Source organism: Moschus berezovskii, chromosome 3 (genome assembly GCF_049115385.1).
Source record: "Moschus berezovskii isolate FMDL1 chromosome 3, NW_MosBer_1.0, whole genome shotgun sequence".
NCBI lineage: Eukaryota > Metazoa > Chordata > Mammalia > Artiodactyla > Moschidae > Moschus > Moschus berezovskii.
Window position 1 is genome coordinate 84,282,127 of NC_142462.1, and position 17,579 is coordinate 84,299,705.

The 17,579-nt window shown below is 49.7% G+C and overlaps 1 protein-coding gene across 9 annotated transcripts in view; it reads left to right on the forward strand.

The window, feature by feature from the left end:
- The window catches only part of TNS3 (tensin 3), a 223,622-nt gene that overhangs the window by 57,125 nt on the left and 148,918 nt on the right, over positions 1–17,579 (forward strand). Inside the window, exon 1 of one of the 9 annotated variants that reach the window (XM_055421060.2) lies at positions 15,118–15,761. The exons of 7 other annotated variants lie outside the window; for them this stretch is intronic. In XM_055421060.2, coding sequence (XP_055277035.2) covers positions 15,531–15,761 — 231 coding nt within the window. In that variant the 5' untranslated portion in view covers positions 15,118–15,530. Of the gene's footprint in view, positions 1–15,117; positions 15,762–17,579 lie in introns of those variants that run through there. One more of the 9 variants, XM_055421055.2, reaches the window with a different exon arrangement.

The window sequence follows — 17,579 nt, forward strand, 5'->3', positions numbered from 1 at the left end:
TCAGGAAAGTTGTCCTTTATTTGTGCATTCCCTGGAAGGGTTAAATTGCTGGGTGGCCCCACGAAGCACTTGAGGTCTGGTGTGCTGGGTTGGGTGCAGAGCTTTGATTAGTGGGGAATGAGGAGGCCTGGAGGAGAAGGCAATGGCATCCCACTCCAGTATTCTTGCCTGGAGAATCCCAGGGACAGAGGAGCCTGGTGGGCTGCCATCTATGGGGTTGCACAGAGTCGGACACGACTGAAGCGACTTAGCAGCAGCAGCAGCAGGAGGCCTGGAAATGGCATATGGAAGCTGCAGGCACCCCTAGATAAGGCCCTGGTTTTCTCCGTGGGTCCCGGTGTCTGCATCTCTCACACATTCCAGGTATGATGTTACCTTCAGTGGGGCCAGGGCCCATGCATCACCTCTCCTTTCTGGGACCTCCTCAGATGCCCTGCAGGTCGCCCTGTGACTGGAGGTCCAGGGAGATGGGGTTTAGAGAGTCTTGGGATTTTGTCGCTGCTCTGGACCTCATGGGTCAACCTTTCCTTGTCCTTGGGCTCTGAGAGGAAGGAATGTGTGCTAGAGGCCAGCTTTGTGGAACTGTGGGCTGGCTTCACGTGTGTGCTCTCCATGTGAGGATCCTGGTTTCCTCCACTCTCCTCACCATACACACAGGCATGCATTTGTAGTCACACACAGTCCACACTCGCCCATGCCCCATACCTGCACACACTTCACACACATGCATGCAGCTTATTCACACGGACACGTGCACACACATAAAGCTAGAAGAGTTACAGGTCGCTCTGCTGCTGCTAAGTCGCTTCAGTTATGTACGACTCTGTGCGACCCCACAGACGGAAGCCCAGCAGACTCTGCCATTCTTGGGATTCTCCAGGCAAGAACACTGGAGTGGGTTGCCATTTCCTTCTCCAGCCCTCATCAAAACCTGCTTTTTTTCAAGAAAGAGATTAAATGAACGAACTTTCCTATTAAACTTCTTGTTATGGTGCATTAGGGACTCATGGGGAAGTGGCAAAGCTAGGATAGAGTGCAGTGCTGCTCTGTTATCCAGCCCCCAAGCTGGCCAACCACCCACCCAACCCTGCCCGAATCCCATTCTCTTCCGAGATGTCACATGATATGTGCTTTAGTCAGTTCAAGACCAGGCCCCACGGTGGGACTCTCGGGCACTTCTGCTGTCACTTCCGATCTCGCTGTGGAGAAGGCTTCCCCTTTCTGTCCAAGGCCAGGCGTTCTTGCTCACTCTTACCACTGGGCGTGACTGATTTCTAACCTTGGTTATTTTAGGTCTGCTTTGCAATAGATATGCTCTTCTCTCCATTGTGCTATGTACTTTCAACCCAAGGAACTGTGTCAGAGCAGAGATTCCTGTAAGCAGTGGAGGTGTGGACAATGCCACCCTGGGGGTAGATTTCAGATTTCCAAGAGGGTTTTCTCCCATCTACCTGGTGAGGGTTTGGACGGAACCCCAGCCCCTGAGAGTTACAGTGAGCTTTGTACTTCGGAGCTTGTTCCCCAGAGCCTCAGTTTCTTCATGTGTAAAATGAGCTTCGGGAGTTGGTGATGGACAGGGAAGCCTGGCGTGCAACAGTTCCATGAGGTTGCAAAAAGTCGGACACGACTAAGTGACTGAACTGAACTGAAAATGGGTGAATAATACATCTACAATCCACTTGAATCAGCTTGCTTTTAGCTATTAATTAGGGTAATTATTTAAATTTTAAGGAAGTGGAATGAGTTATGTATAATGCACATCACCACATAGGGCAGACAAGAGGAGAGAGCCATGCCCAGAACCCTGTTTATCCTGTGTCATCGTGCATGTGTGCACGTGTGTGAGCGTGCAGCATGTATGTATGCCTGTGTGGACTTTCTCATGTGACACTGGCTGGCCACTCTTGACACCGCTGCAGACTGAACCCCGCTGCCCTTGGCACCAATTCTCAAAGGAGACCTGGTGCCGGCCACTTAGGGGATTGAATTCTTTGGTTCAAAGAATATTCCAAAAGCCTTAACTATCACTGATTATGGCATTTCTAGCCACAGTAATTGGAAGTTTGCTCGGGATAGTTAAGCTTTTATTCTTATTAGATCATGGTGGAGGGGTAAATGTATCCGTATTCATTTTTTTTTTTTTTGGATAACGCAGCTTTGAATGGCGGGAGAGAAGGCCACTGGCAGTAACAAAGACTCTTCTTATTCCAGAACTATAATGCCAGTGCTGCTGAGCAGATCATAAATTCTCAGCCGCCCCTGAAGATAAGCATGGGGTGGGGTGGGGGGTGGGCAGTTAGGTCTCCCAGGAGCTGAGCCACGGCTCCCCCACACGGCTGGGTCCTTGATCACTGCACGTCTGTGCCTAACTGTGCGTGTCCAGATTTCTTTGAGACTGGGAAAGCTTAGGTGAAGCTCTGGTTGAAAACACAGGCTTTGGTCTAATGGCTGACTGGGGGATGGTGTGGTCCCAGGGTCCCCTGTGTGCTGGGAACACTGGAGGAGAGGGCACAGCATGCATGTCAGTGTGTGGTGTGTTACTGTGTGGTGAGTCCTGCTGGCATTGTTGTGGCCCTGCTGCTGTCCATCAGAGGCTCCCAGCCAGGCCCAGGATGTCCCCTTGGTAGAGTCGGAGATATGGAAGGAGAGATCCACCCTGCAAAAAAGGGACTGAACTGTGGACTGGGTGCTCAGGCAGGGGAATGGAGCCTTGAGCAAGGACCAGGGTCTCTTTCTTCTTGGCTGTTGGGCAGTATGTCCCCTCAGGCGAGGCCCTGCAGGCCAAGAGAGGCAGAGACCTGGGCTTTTATCCTTCTTGTCTGCTGGAGCAAGTCCAGTTCTCTGGAGCCTCAGTTTCTTCATGTAAAATGGGTGCATAATACATCTACAATCCACTTGAATCAGCTTGCTTTTAGCTATTAATTATGGTAATTATTTAAATTTTAAGGAAGCAGAATGAGTTGTGTATAATTACTGGGAAGTTTGGAATTTCAAATATCTTGCTCCCTGGGAGGCTGTGCTTGTTCATGGGTGCCACGTGAGCTGTTTGGGCATTGTATCTTGTTTTTTTTCCTGGCCTCTGGCTGACTCATTGGTAAGAGAAAAAAGGAAGTAGGAGAAAAGAAATAAAGCTGTTTCAGGAAGGCAGAGGATGGTGAGGAGACACTTGGGGGATGGGGTCACTAGTCGGGCACCCCGTAGACGTGGCAGAGATGGGGTTCCTTGAGCTTTGGTGAGTGGGTGTGAACACTATACCTCCACTAGGTTTTTGCAGATGTAAGTCCCCATATAGGAGCTGAGCTGTGAGTTGGCAGAAAGGAAAGAGAATTTTTTCATAAGTCCTGGCTGGTCGAGCACAGAGCCTGTGAGGGTCTGTGTGTTCACCACCCCAGGTCCTCGCGTACACAGACAGTTTAACAGTCTCATCTGAAACATGATGGGTGATTGTAATCCAACAGGGTGGTTTTGGGTGACATGAGATCGATAACGAAGTACTAACCAGTGACTGGCTCCTAATGGGTGCTCACAAGGCATGGAAACCAGCTACGGTGTTGAGGGATTGTCAGTAATGTGCTGAGCTGTGGCTTTTCTAGCTTTGATCATCACAGCCTCCCTCGGAGGTCATTGTGTCCACGTCCCAGCCTTACAGGTGACCCTGAGCCTTGAAAGAGTCATACTGCCCACTGGGGGAACAGGACCTGAGAGCCATGTCCTACCTGCAAACCCTGACCTGGCTTCTCACTGAATGTTTACACTTCCCTTCCCTCCTCCTCCCACTCCTTGCACTAAGGAAAGAGGTGGTTAATTTTTAAACTGCCCAATTCAACAAACGTTTCCTGATTTGCTGTCAGTCAGGCCCCGAGCTGGGTACCTAGATGTAGTTTGCTGACCTCAGGTCCAGGCCGCCCGTCCAGGACTGACTAGGGGGCGGGGCCAGTCTGGGTAGAGGATTTCACTAATCCACCTTTGGTAGACAGGTGGGTGCCTGTGTTTTGATATTTGGCTTTTGATTTTTAAAAAATTGATAGTAAAATGATAAAATCGAGTGCTAAGTAGGAAGAATTTATATATCCCTCTTACCATCAACATCCACACAGCCAGGTATGATGCACTTGTTACAATGGATGTGCCAATATCAATGCATTATTATTAACTGAAGTCCAGAGTTGGATTGTGAAGAAAGCTGATCGCCGAAGAATTGATGCTTTTGAACTGTGGTGTTGGAGAAGACTCTTGAGAGTCCCTTGGACTGCAAGGAGATCCAACCAGTCCATTCTAAAGGAGATCAATCCTGGGTGTTCATTGGAAGGATTGATGCTAAAGCTGAAACTCCAATACTTTGGCCACCTCATGCGAAGAGTTGACTCACTGGAAAAGACTCTGATGCTGGGAAAGGTTGGGGGTGGGAGGAGAAGGGGATGACAGAGAATAAGATGGCTGGATGGCATCACCGACTCTGTGGACATGAGTTTGAGTGAACTCCGGGAGTTGGTGATGGACAGGGAGGCCTGGCGTGCTGTGATTCATGGGGTCCCAGAGAGTCGGACACGACTGAGCGACTGAACTGAACTGATAGTTTATTTAGGGTTCACTCTTGGTGTTGTTCATTCTGTGGAATTGAACAAACATATACTGACATGTTTCCATCGTTACAGTATCATTAGAGTAGTTTCACTGCCCTAAAAATCCTCTGTACTCCACCTGCTCATCCCTCCTCCCCCATAACCCCAGGAAATGGCTGCTCTTTTAACAGTCTCCATAGTTTTACCTTTTCTAGAACATTATATATTTGGAAGCGTACAGTGTATAGGGCCTTCCCAGGTGGCGCTAGTGGTAAAGAATCCGCCTGCCAATGTAGAAGAATGCAAGAGAAGCAGGATCGGTCTCTGAGTCAGGAAGATCCTCTGGAGGAGGAAATGGCAACCCACTCCAGTATTCTTGCCTGGAAAATTCCGTGAACTGAGGAACCTGGTGGGCTACAGTCCATGCGGCCGCAGAGAGTCGGACATGACTGAGCAACTAAGTGGCAGCATACAGTATGTAGCCTTTTCAGGCTGGCTTCTTTCACTTAGTCGTATACATTTAAGTTTCCTCCATGTCTTTTTATGGTCTGATAGCTCATTTCTTTTTAGTGTTGAATAACATTACATTGTCTGGATGTAGCGTGGTTTATTTATCTGTTCGCCTAGTGAAGGACATCTTTGTTGCTTCCCTGTCTTGTTTTCTGCACATTGTCACCGGGATCAGAAGACCCAGCAAGCCCTAGTAAGTTCTGCTCTTCTTCTGGGCAATTTTGTTTCTTTTCCTTTAAGACCCCTTTCCTGTTAGACTGTCCTTACTGATCTTTTTTTGACTCATTATACTTTGGCCACCTCATGCGACGAGTTGACTCACTGGAAAAGACTCTGATGCTGGGAAAGGTTGGGGGCGGGAGGAGAAGGGGACGATGGAGAATGAGATGGCTGGATGGCATCAGCGACTCTGTGGACATGAGTTTGAGTGTACTCCGGGAGTTGGTGATGGACAGGGAGGCCTGGCATGCTGTGGTTCATGGGGTCGCGGAGAGTCGGACACGACTGAGCGACTGAACTGAACTGAACTGAATTAGTAGAAAAGTCACTTGACACATTTCATTTTGCTAAAGTCATGTTCATGGCTGCAGCTATTGTCCCACTGGAAACTGTTACTCTAAGGCCAGAGTTTGGGGAACAGCCCAGTGTGTGAATTCCTACTGGGCAGTTCTGGATCTGCTCGTCAGTCAACAAGCCATATGCAGCTGTGCCGCTGCTGCTTGTCACTTCAGTCGTGTCCGATTCTTTGTGACTCCATGGACTGTAGCCTGCCAGGCTCCTCTGTCCATGGGATTCTGCAGGCAAGAATACTGGAGTGGGTTGCCATGCCCTCCTCCAGGGGATCTTCCTGACCCAAGGATTGAATCTGGGTCTCCTGCATTGCAGGCAGATTCTTTACCACTTTGCCACTAGGGACACCCATGCAGCTGTGCTAGGAGAGTGCTATTTTATATAAGCATGGCAGTTTCCTCTGTATGCAAAATTCATGTTTTTAAATCCCAAATGATTTGATTGTGGGGTCATGGAGCTCTCCTCCAAGGTGTAGAAAGTGGCCAGCAGGGTGGAATCACTGTAATCTGGAGAAGCTCATCCCATGAACAACGCTGCTATTGGTGGTTCTGGTGTGACCTTTTATTTTCACTTCTGTGTGTGTGGGCCTTACCAGCCCCTGCTGGGCACTGGACAGACTGGCAGACATTACACGAGAGGAAGCAGGCTGTTGAAGCTGGTGGAGGCATGTGGCCAGGTGATATGATCACGTGACTGTGTAGTTGACTGTCTCACTCCTTCACGACTGATTTGTTCTCTAGTGCAGCCTAAGTTTAAGCTATAAAACTATATTTATGTAGAATTAACTAGTCCTTCCCCAGAAAAGCCAAGAAGGAAATTATAATCTTATTTTGAAATAGATTTATTTTACATAAATCGTGTAATATACAAATATGCTCTTCTGCTTTCTCTAAATCATCACTTTTCATTCCACATGGCACAGTGACTAAGAAGGCGGCCTTCACACATACCTAATGTGAACCTGTACTCCCTGGCTGGACATTCAGTCTTTTGGCTAGTTACCTAATGGACTAGGGTCCTCTGGGGGTGCGGAAGGCAGCAGGAGGAAGCCTGGGCCGCTGTGGGTCCTAATGTACTTTGTTATTTAGGCTAGGACACTGGGGACACCCTGGGAGCCTACTTTTGAACCACATCCTTCTCACTCCAGCCTGGGAGCCAAGCCCTTGGGTAGGAGATCCTCTGGGGTCAGTTGTCACAAATTCTTGGTTGGCAACCTCATCTGTGAGGGGAGGGGTACCTGAGCCTGGGCATTGCTCAAGTTTCCCAGAATACCTTTTGAAATCCTGGGAGCATGTATTTTGTGACTTCATTAGTGGCATGGCTCCCTGCTTTAGGAGAGGACTTGGTGTTTGGTGAATCCCAAGGTGGGTCCTGGCACTGGAACGCTGTGCTGGTCGTCCCCACCTGTAGTCGTGCCTCTTCCCCAGGACTTGACTCAGACCAGAAGGCAGTTGCAACAGGGTTTTAGTTTCGTCAGCTTTAATTGATAACACAATAACTGGAATATGTGTAAAGTGTCTCAAGGTGACTTTTGAAGAGCCGCTGTCATTTAAATGTGTATATCTGGGAAGGTTTGTTAAAAAACAGCCCTTCCCTCACCATCATCTTAACCCAGTACAACTTATAGTCCTTTATAGAGAGGCCACTTGGGTGGGGGCCCCTGACAAATTAGCCATTGCCCTGTGTCCCCCACATCTGTAGGATTTGGGGGAAAGGGAGGAATGATTACTATAATGTTTTGAAATTTTTTTTTTTTAGCAAATTGATCCCAGTTAATTATTGGAATCACAAAGGGGAATTTAGTTACACAACAGATGGTCAAATGCAGTCAAACAAGCTTGCTTGCTGAGGCCGGAGACGGGAGAGGACAGGTGCCTTGCCTGCAAAGCATCAGGATGTGGGTGCAGCTGGGCTCTGCTGACAGAGCAAGGGCACCCAGGACTCCTCAGTTCAAAGCAGACATCACCCTTTGTGAGGAGAGTAACCATGGAGTGTGTGCTTGTCCTGGGTCAGACAGCAGTGTGGGAGTCCGGCTGTGGATTGTGCCTTGTGCAGCCTGGGACATGTCGTGGAGGAAGAGCTGTCCCGGGGCCAGGCTGCTGTGAGCACCTGTCACTCAAATGTAAACAAAAACAAGGAAAAGCACTCAGTGACTATTTCCCTCCTTTCTGGGTGCGACTGGATTCACTGGTTCATGAGATTCTGTAATAGATGATTATGTATTGATATTTCCCTGTAACCTGCACTCCTTTTGGGAGAATAGAAGTAGAAAATGGAAATGTCCACATGTAGCTGTCAGAAACATCTCCTAAAGCCATGAGACCCAAAGGGGAGGTGGCCCTTGGACCTGGGGCTGGGTTCTGATGGCCCCATGGCAGCTCTGTGAGTGTGGGTGTCTCTTCCTGCAAAAAGGAGTAAGGCAGTCTGCCCTAGATGCCTAGGTGCCTCTGTGCATCAGTAGATGGTCCTCATGGTGCCCTCCTTCCATGCCCATGCTGTCTGTTCTGGGTCCTAGCATGTGGTCTACGAAGAGGCAGGTTCCTGGGACTTCCCGGGTGACTTTGGGAGTGAGCTCCAACTCTGGCCAGTGACACGACCCATCCAGTAGAGCAGGTTCAGGCCAGCTCTTGTTCTCTGAGATCTTCTCTCTGCTGCTTTTCTGTCTGTTGCATCCTAAGCACTAGGTTCAGGCTGGGAGAAGTGACAAAACCTTGCATAACTTCATTGTCCTCTATCCCCTGTGGGTGGGCCTCAGGGATCTCTGTAGGTCCTATGCTCAGGGTGTTGGCTTTGGACCTGTTCCCCCCATATCTGGACACCCTGTGCCTTGGGGCAGCTCCCCCACCCCCACCCCCACTGCAAGCCACCTCCTAGCATGTGTGTCTATGGGCCGCACCTTGAGGGTTAGGGCCTCTGAGAACAGAGGGCCAGCACTGAGGTCACAACCCAAAATGTGGCTCACCCAGCCCTGGTGATGACCAGAGTGTGTCTATGGGTGTTTCACAGGGGTCTGTGTTGGCATCTTCAGGCCTCTTGTCCAGAATTGCTTTCAGTCGTAACCAGAGAAGGACATTTCTAATCAAGTTGCTGGTTTTACATTTGTGTAGCTACTTCTAGAGGATAGGTGTCATATTTAAAAAACCCATTTCTCCTTTTTTAGCAGCAGGATAGAAATAATCAACTAAGCATTTGAGTCCCTGCCTTCACATTTTAATCTGTAAAATTAAACTCCAGTTGCACTCTGTGCTTTGTTTTTTCTTTAGGAAAGCTATTTATTTTGAGCCAGGATTCAGGAAGTGCCTGCCTCTCATCTTCCTTCAAGCACAGAAATAGCTCCTGGGATGCCCTCTGGTCACCTCTGGGTACAGCTGGCACAGTTCATTTTTGTGTGTTTCTAAGTGTTTTGACTCTGGCCTTTTCATGTGTCCTGTGTATCTCTGCACCTTTCAACTCCTTAGTCCCCCAGGAACTTCCAGAGCCAGCTAGCCTCCTTTCTGTCCTAGCAGAGCTGGGCACTGGGCTCTGGGCTGTCGGCCTCCCCTTCCTCTGCTTAGACCATCATTAGAATAAACTCATAAGGGCTTCTTTTTGGAGGATGGGAGGTAGACTGTATGAGTGGCTCACATAGGCTATGAAGTCAGAGATTCTGTCCTTGTGAGGTTTCCTTCTTTACATTTAATAAGTGTTTTTTGGGGAGTTGCCCAGATGTAGGAGGCCCTCTGGAAGCTTAGTGGTGCCCAGCAAGGGTGGAAGCCTGTTCTGGCAGAGGAGGCTGCTGGAAGGAACTTGTGGGCATTTAGGGGAAGAACTGGCAGATAGGATTGGTGTCCTGGCCAGATGGGGACAGGGTTGCTGACAGTTCTTAGGCTTTCCTTTTGGGATTCTGGGTGGAGAGTGACACCATTAGCAGGATTTTGCAAATGTGGATGGAAGTTTAGCTTCATCAGGGTGAACTCCTGTGGGTTTAGTGGGACATGTTTGTGTGGACATTCAAAGTGAGCTAGCTGGCCATGTCTATGCAGCCTAATGCTAAATTTTTAAGTTTTTCTTCTGAGATTTGATGATAAGTTATGATCTATTAAAATTTGTCATTTTTTTCTCCCTTTTATTGTCAACCCTTCCCTGGATCAAAGGACAGTTGGCAAAAACCAGGTTATTCATTGTACTATTCTTAGATACTTCTGACAAAATATTTTTTGAGAAATTTCCTTGGTATTCCCCCTTTGTGGAAGGTACCATTTCTGTCCTTAAAAACGGTCGCTTCTGTAGTTGCCTTTTCTTCCTTTCCTCTTTGTAACAAGGAGAGTGTTAAAAAGTTATGGGGGTGGTGTCATACCATTTCTAAGCTCTTCTTTTAAAAAAAAGCAAAAACACACAGTATTTGTCCTGAATTTTTGGTGTAGCTCCTGACTCTGTTTCTCCTGGCTCCACCCAACTTGTACAACAAAGTGTTGTTATTTAGGCTGTTCTGGTTGAGATGTTTAAGCCTGAGGGAAGGGTCCTTTTTCCTGTGTTGCTGTCTGCAAAGACTTCCCAGCCTTGCAGGTGTCCTTGTAGAATGAGAGAGAAGGAAAGAGCTTGGTGCCTGGTGCAGGGGAGAGGGGAGGGGAACGAGGGGCTAAGTTGCCGAAGAAGGGAGGGAGAGGGACTTGCTGTGGGGGAAAGGGGAGGGGAGGGGCTTTCTGGCAGAGAGGGGAGGGGCTAAGTGGGGAAGGGGGAGGGGCTTGCTGGGGAAGGGTAGAGGCTTGCTGGGGGAGAGGGGAAGGGCTTGTTGGGGGAGGGGTAGAGGCTTAGTGGGAAGAGAGGGGAAGGAGAAGTGTTGATGGGAGGAAGGGCTTGGTCAGGGAGCAAATATATCTATCTTATCTGTGTGTCTCCTGAAGAAGGATCCTGTAGTCCATCCTTGAAGTAGGGGCATGACTGGGTAGGAAGGGAAAGGTGGTCTTTCTCAGAGAAGGAACCAGCCGAAGGGGCTCAGAGGGGAGAGATGCCCCTGTGGATGGAGAGGGAAGGTGACGGGGGAGTGGAGCTGCAGTGTGGAGTCCGACACTGTGCTGGATCCCTGTGCTCCAGGGAGGGCAGGGCACTGTGTGTGGCCTGCCCACCTTGGGCTAGCATGCACCCTGGGGTGGGGCTGCTTCATTCTTGGGGTGCCTGTGTGATGGGAAGCACGCCTGCCTTTCTGGGCATGACAGGCGCAGCCCCCTAGAAGGATGCATGCAGCTGTCCTGTGGAGTACTGACCGGTGTGGGCATGAGGGCTGAGCAACACAGCAGCAAGCCAAGGCAAGCTGTATGAGGTGCCGTTTCTGCCCTCCTGTTTGGGGTCCTTGGGAATGTCCTGCCATGGGGGCTTGGGTCCCATCCAGTCATCCCCATGTGCCTTTTCATCAGTCAGGATCTTCACCTTTATTTTGAGCAGGAACAAAGCAAAACATTTTGCTTAATGTGGACCTTTACTTGCTAAGACCACAGGTTGAGTTGTTTTCTCAGCATTAACTGCCAGACATGCCATCTACACATATCCTTCCCAGAAGCATATGGAGTTCTGGGGAGCTGCATCTGTCCGTGTGGTCACGGGCCATGCTGTGGGACAGCACTTCTCAGCACTTCTCCCAGGCCCGTCTTGGTGAACAGGGGGTCAGGGAGACGCCCTCCTGTTCCTCCTCCTTGAAGGTGATGACAGAGGCAGTCTTGCTGCTGCAGCTGCATCCTCAGGAAATGCCGTCTGACCACTGCTGTGGGATGTCTGTTGGGAGAGACAGACAGAATCCTTCCAACCCGACAGGATGGTCCTCTTGGAGGGACAGGAGTTTCCATCACAATCTGATAGTGTGTATCTTGACAGCCTTTCCTGAGATCTCTAAGTTCACATCCCTCCTGTAAGGTGATAGTATCCATTTCACAGGCAAGGAAGACTGAGTTCAGACAGCAGGGGGCCACCTGAGTCCCTCTCCAGTTGGGAGAGAGCAGGGGGCATTCTAGTAACTGCATGTCAGTCTCTGAAGCAGAGTCCTAAGCTTTTTCTGTTCTTCCGTAGCTGACTCTCTGGCCCTTGAAACTAAGATATGTATTTTAAAATAAACTTTTGTTTGACACTGAAGCATGCATTCAGAAAGGTCACTGATCATAAATGTCCCACTTGATGTGTTTTGATGGTGGGGGCATCTGTGTGGTCACATCACAGGTGGGGAGTTGGTGTGTGCTCGGCGCTGTGCAGTCCTCTGTGCCGCTGGGGCCCTCCACTTGCTTGCACGCAGCTTGAGTTTGCTGGCCTTTGCACGTGAAGCAGTGGACTCCCAGAGTACACACTCTCTCCCCCATCTTCTTCATTCTACCACTGACATCTGAGCCCCTCCTCTGTCACCCAGTGTTTTTTAAAGTGCCTTGCTTGTTGGGACACAGTGAAGGGGGGGGGTGTTGTGCCATGCCTGGGCTTCTTGCAAGAAATTATTGGAAAAATAAAAATAGTTTTTAGAAGACTTATCTAAGGGAAACTATAGTGAAATGATCCCAGTGATTTTCCTTCTCTCTCTCCACTACCCACCCCCCGCACCCCCACCTGCATCCAGGGACTGTGAGGGGACAGGCAGGACCCATAAGGCTTAATTGCATTTGTAGGGCAGTGTGTTCTCATGTGGATTAGACAGGCTAAATTAGGCTTTAACTCTCGGTGGGAGAACAGTTTCCTGAGGAATGTGAACCTAATTAGGGATTCCAGGGTCACGCCTGATAAAGTTAAGGAAAAGTGCTTGAAGGAGGCAAATAAGTTAATAAAGCCTTGAAGATTGGCATTTTGGGAGCCATCCCTTTGCATGGAGCCTGTAATTCTTTGGAGGTTTGTATTGGACCCTTCACTGGAGTTCCCCCACCCCAGAGGAGCGTTTTTACAGACCACCTGCCCAAATCGGCCTGGATGACTTGAGAATGGCCTTCATTCCCCATTGGCCCTCTCAGGTCTTTGATGGTGGGTTCTATGGACGAATGTAGTCCCATACCCAAATGTATAGGTAGTTACCTCAACCCCCAGGACTTCAAAATGTGAATGTACTTGGAAATAGGGTCTTTTAAGAGGCTGTGTTGTTGTCTTTCAGTCCCTCAGTCCTGTCCGACTCTTTGGGACCCCATGGACTGGAGTACACCACGCTTCCCTGTCCTTCACTGTCTCCTGGAGTTTGCTCAGATTCATGTCCATTAAGTTGATCATGCCATCCAACCATCTCATCCTCTGTCCCTTCTCATGCCCTCAATTTTTTCTAGCGTTAGGGTCTTTTCCAATGAGTCGGCTCTTCACATCAGGTGGCCAAAGTATTGGAGTTTCAGCTTCAGCATCAGTCCTTCCAATGAATATTCATGGTTGATTTCCTTTAGGATTGACTGGTTTGCTCTCCTTGCTGTCCAAGGGACTCTCAAGAGTCTTCTCCAGCACCGCAGTTCAAAAGCATCAATTCTTTAATGCTCTGCCTTCTTTATGGTCCAACTCTCACATCCATACAGGGCTGCTGGAAAAACCATAGCTTTGACTAGATGGACGTTGGTCAGCAAAGTGATTGTCTCTGCTTTTTAATATGCTGTCTAGGTTTAAAGAGGTGGTGAAGGTATAGTGGAATCCTATGGGTGGCCCTGTCCTTACACAACTGGTGTCCTTACAAGAGGAAATCACACAGAGGAAAGACAAGGTGAGGTGTGAAAGTAGCTTTTGCATGTCCTCTGTAATGGGCACAGAAAACATTTTGCTACTTTATCCATCAGTAACATGAAATGAAAGAAGCTGAAGCTGTGCAGTCATACAACATAAAGATGATAATAAAGTTTCTGCTCCTCCTCCTACCAGACTGCTGCCCTGTGCAGAGACAAGGGAGGTGTCACCCCCACCCCATTACTGTGAAGTCCCCTCAGCCAGTGATCCATCGTTACTGTAGTCTCCTTGGCCACTGTATCCACTGTTACTGTAAAGTCGCCTCGGCCAGTGTATCCACCGTTATTGTAAAGTCGCCTTGGCCAGTATGTCCACCGTTACTGTAAAGTCCCCTCAGCCAGTGCATCCATATCCGTTTCTCCAGCTTCTGGTCTGGAGTGCAAGGGGGAGAAGGTGGCCTGTGTGTGACTTAACAGGCTGACGTGGAAAAGAAATTGCTTCAATCTTGATCTCATTGTGAGTTTCCTTTGCAAAGTCTTTATCTTTGCAAAGATAAAACAGAGGTAAACTTTACTCCAGATTTTACACAGCCTGGGTTAGAATTCAAATAACTGTGCTAAAGTAATTTTATTTAACGATGCAATGTGTGCCTAGAGTGAGGCTTTTGTACTTGGCGTAGCTCAGCGGACTGTCTTCAGTCCCACCTGCGAGCCAATCGGTTCACCCTGTTCGCTCGTGTTGCACTTCTGTGATGGAGAATGGGTCTATCTCTGCACACATGTCCAGTTTCTGAATGCATTTTGATCACTGTTGGCTGCTGTTGTTGAACCGATCTGTCTTTACAAGATCCTGGCGCAGGTTGGATCTGCTCAGGCTGGCCTGATGCCAACCTGGAGGGATTCATCTGTGGGCAGAATTATCTGGGAAATAAGCGGGAATAAATGGCAGGAGGAGAGACCAGGCTGGAGTGGTGGTGGCACATGGTATGTGCCACACGCTCTAGGGCACGTGTGTCTGTGGGCTTCTGGGGAGCTCATTCATGGGACTCAGCACAGTTGGGATTCTCAATGGTTCTGGAGGTTAAACTCTCCTCCATGCACACAGTGATGTGCAGCGCATCAGTGATGCTTTTGGAGAAGCTGGTGAGAAAAATGCCACTCTTTCTGTGCCTTTGTCCAAAGTAAAATTTAAGAAGAAACAGTGGCAGCAGAGCTGTATCCCTGAGGAGGAAAACATGTGAGAAGGAAATCTCTGTGAGGTGCATGGAGATTTGAAGTGTGGTCTCCCTGCAGGATTCATCTCCAGACACGAGCAGAGCCGCAAACCTGGGCTCGGCCTTGGGGTGCCCACTCAGCACCATGGTTCTTCAGGGAGGTGAAGTGCTGGGCTGGGCTTTTGTAGTGTGTACACACATGCACACTCACACACTCGGACAGACACACAGTCACACAGGGACACACACACAACTCTCGCCCACATTCTCATCCTTACACACTTGTTCACAGACACTCACTTCTGTACACCCTCTCTCACACACTCCCCACACTCTTACACCCTCCCTCACCCTCATATACTCACCATTTCCTGCTGCACAGTCACTTTGGGTGCAAGGGCCCCCGTCCCACCTCTGTCCTCACCTGCCCACCCACTGGCTTTGGGACAGGGTGCTGATACTAGCAGGCAGCCGGCGCCACGTCGCCAGGTGTGCCGGGTGCAGCCCTGTTTGTTTGTGGTTGCCCTTGGTAATGGTGACTCGGCCCCACACAGAGCCACAACAGGCCATAAAGTCTGGTCTCTGGGGCCTCTCTGGGGCTTCCTTAGTCACTAGTGGGCGCTGGCTCAGCCTCCTGCCCTGTCCCTCCCACATCATGTGTCACCTGCACTCCCAGGCTCCTTCTGGTGAGAAAGGGGAGACGTTTCTACTAGGAGAGGAATGTGGAGTTTGGCCCCTGTGGCCACCAAACTAGAAGATTGTGCCCGTGTGGCCTGGCCTCCTTGGGACCCAGCGCTCCAGGCACCGACAGGACGCTCACCAGCTACCGGGGTTGTGCGGGCCGGTGAGGGCTGGGGAGGAGGACCTGCAGGTGCCTGGCCCTGCTGTGATTGAGCCACCGACATCCCCGTGAGGTTGCCCTGCTGGAGGTGACGCAACCCTGTTTTCATCCGCTGCCGCCGGTTCAGGCCCCCTCACACAGCAGGCAAGGGGCTCAGTGAGGGGGGCGCTGCCCAGTCCCTCAGAGCGTGGGGGCCATGCACTCCGGGAGCTGTGGGCCTGCTCAGTTTTCAGCTCCTTCTGTGAGATGGAACTGGCCCTGCAGAGGCCAAATGCTGAGGCAGCACTGGCTCCTTCCTGCTGAGGATGGCCAGGGCCACCTGCAAATGACCGAGCACCGTGGCATTTCCTGTTGTCAGATGAAAATAGCAGAAGACCCAGACGGCATGGTGAGGCCTGTGATCAGAGGAGGTGGGGAGAGAAAGCAGGTGAGCCTGTCCCACCGTCACTGACCCGACCTGAACCCAGGACGGCCGCCCTCGGCACGGTTACCTGGTGTCTTCATCCTGGGCGGGGAGGCAGGCAGAGCCTGCAGCCATGGGAGCTCCAGTGCTGGATGTGGCCCCTCCAGAGAAGCCCTGGTTTCTGTCTCTGGTCAGGCTGTAGGCTGCTCGTGTCCCTGATGCGGAGCAGAGCGGTCCACGTGAGAACATGCTGTGTCCTCACCGTTGATTGCTTCATGGTTCTGCCAGACTGTGGTCAGCTGCCTCCCTCTTTCTTATTCTAAGGAAATGTATGGGATTTCCATGTGGTTCCCATCCTGGGATTTGGTTTGAGCGGCGTTGAAGGGACACGTGTCAGTGTGTCCACTTGAAGGTCTTTACTATAGCAGGTGTTTGTAGTTCTTGATGTAAACATTAGTTTTCTTTGTATGGAAAGGTTGCCTTCCTCCCAGACCATCCTCTTTTCTTTCAGTTGGTACTTCTTGTGCATTTTTGTTTGCAAATTCATTCTAACTCTAGGTCCTTCTGCAGACATGTGTGCTGTCTGCATTTCACAGCAGTGTGTGTTAAAACAGACAGTAGGGCTGGTAATCGATTCCCTGGACCAGAGGCTCTTTTCTGGCGGGAATATAGAGCTGTTGCTTGACATTTGCTCTCCTGAACTGAGGTGCTTGCTCGTTTGAAGTGGGGAGCCCCATGCTCACTTTCTAATGAAGAATACAGTTTATGAAGTTTGTGTTAGTTGATGTCTCCTCCCTGAGGACTTGTCTTTTTTAACTGTTGTTTTCTGTGAAGGACAGTGAGTGCCTGACAAGAGAAGGTACTTAGTATAAATAAGATGGGGGTGTTGATTGTGTAGCTCTTAAGTGATGTCAGCCTTCAGTGGGGCTTATTGTGATGGCCCCGGGAGGTGGGGTTTGGGGAGCCCCACTGCACGGAGCCCTCTCTCGTTTTCTGGAAGACACCCTGGGGCCAGCCAGGTGGTGGGTGTCATTGCATGGCTGTAGGGGATGTGGAAGATGCAGGACATGCTTGACTTCTGGATAGTCCTCCTAGTGATTGCTGTTTTTAAAACTCGAACTTCTGATATTACATAGGGCTTTTGCTTTTGTTCTCCTAACAAACACATCTTCCAGATAATTACTGGACTTTATTTTTCAGGCCAGTATTAGACTTACAGAAAAATTAGACAAGTAGTAAAGAGAGTTAACCTGTGCCCACTTTTTTCCCTAATTTCCCCTATGATTAATACCTTGCATTAGTGCGGTACACTTGTTATATTTGATGAGACAGTACTGATACATTATTAACCTCAGCGGCTTCCCTGGTGGCTCAGATGGTAAAGGCTCTGCCTGCAATGTGGGAGACCCGGGTTCGATCCCAGGTCAGAAAGATTCCCTGGAGAAGGGAATGGCAACCCACTTCAGTATTCTTGCTTTGATAGTTCCATGGACAGAGGAGCCTGGCGGGCTACAGTTCATGGGGTCACAAAGAGACAGACATGACTCAGTGATTAACACTATCACTATGAACCATAGTTTATAATTTACATGGTGTTATACATTCTAGGATTTGAACAAATGTGTAATAACATGTGGGCTTCCCTTGTAGCTCACTCGGTAAAGAATCTGCCTGCAGTGCAGGAAACCCAGGTTCGATCCCTGGGTTGGGAAGATCCCCTGGAGAAGGAAATGGCAACCCACTCCAGTATCCTTGCCTGGAGAATCTCATGGACAGAGGAGCCTGGTGGGCTGCAGTCCATGGAGTCGCAAAGAGTCGGGCACAACTGAGTGACTAACACTT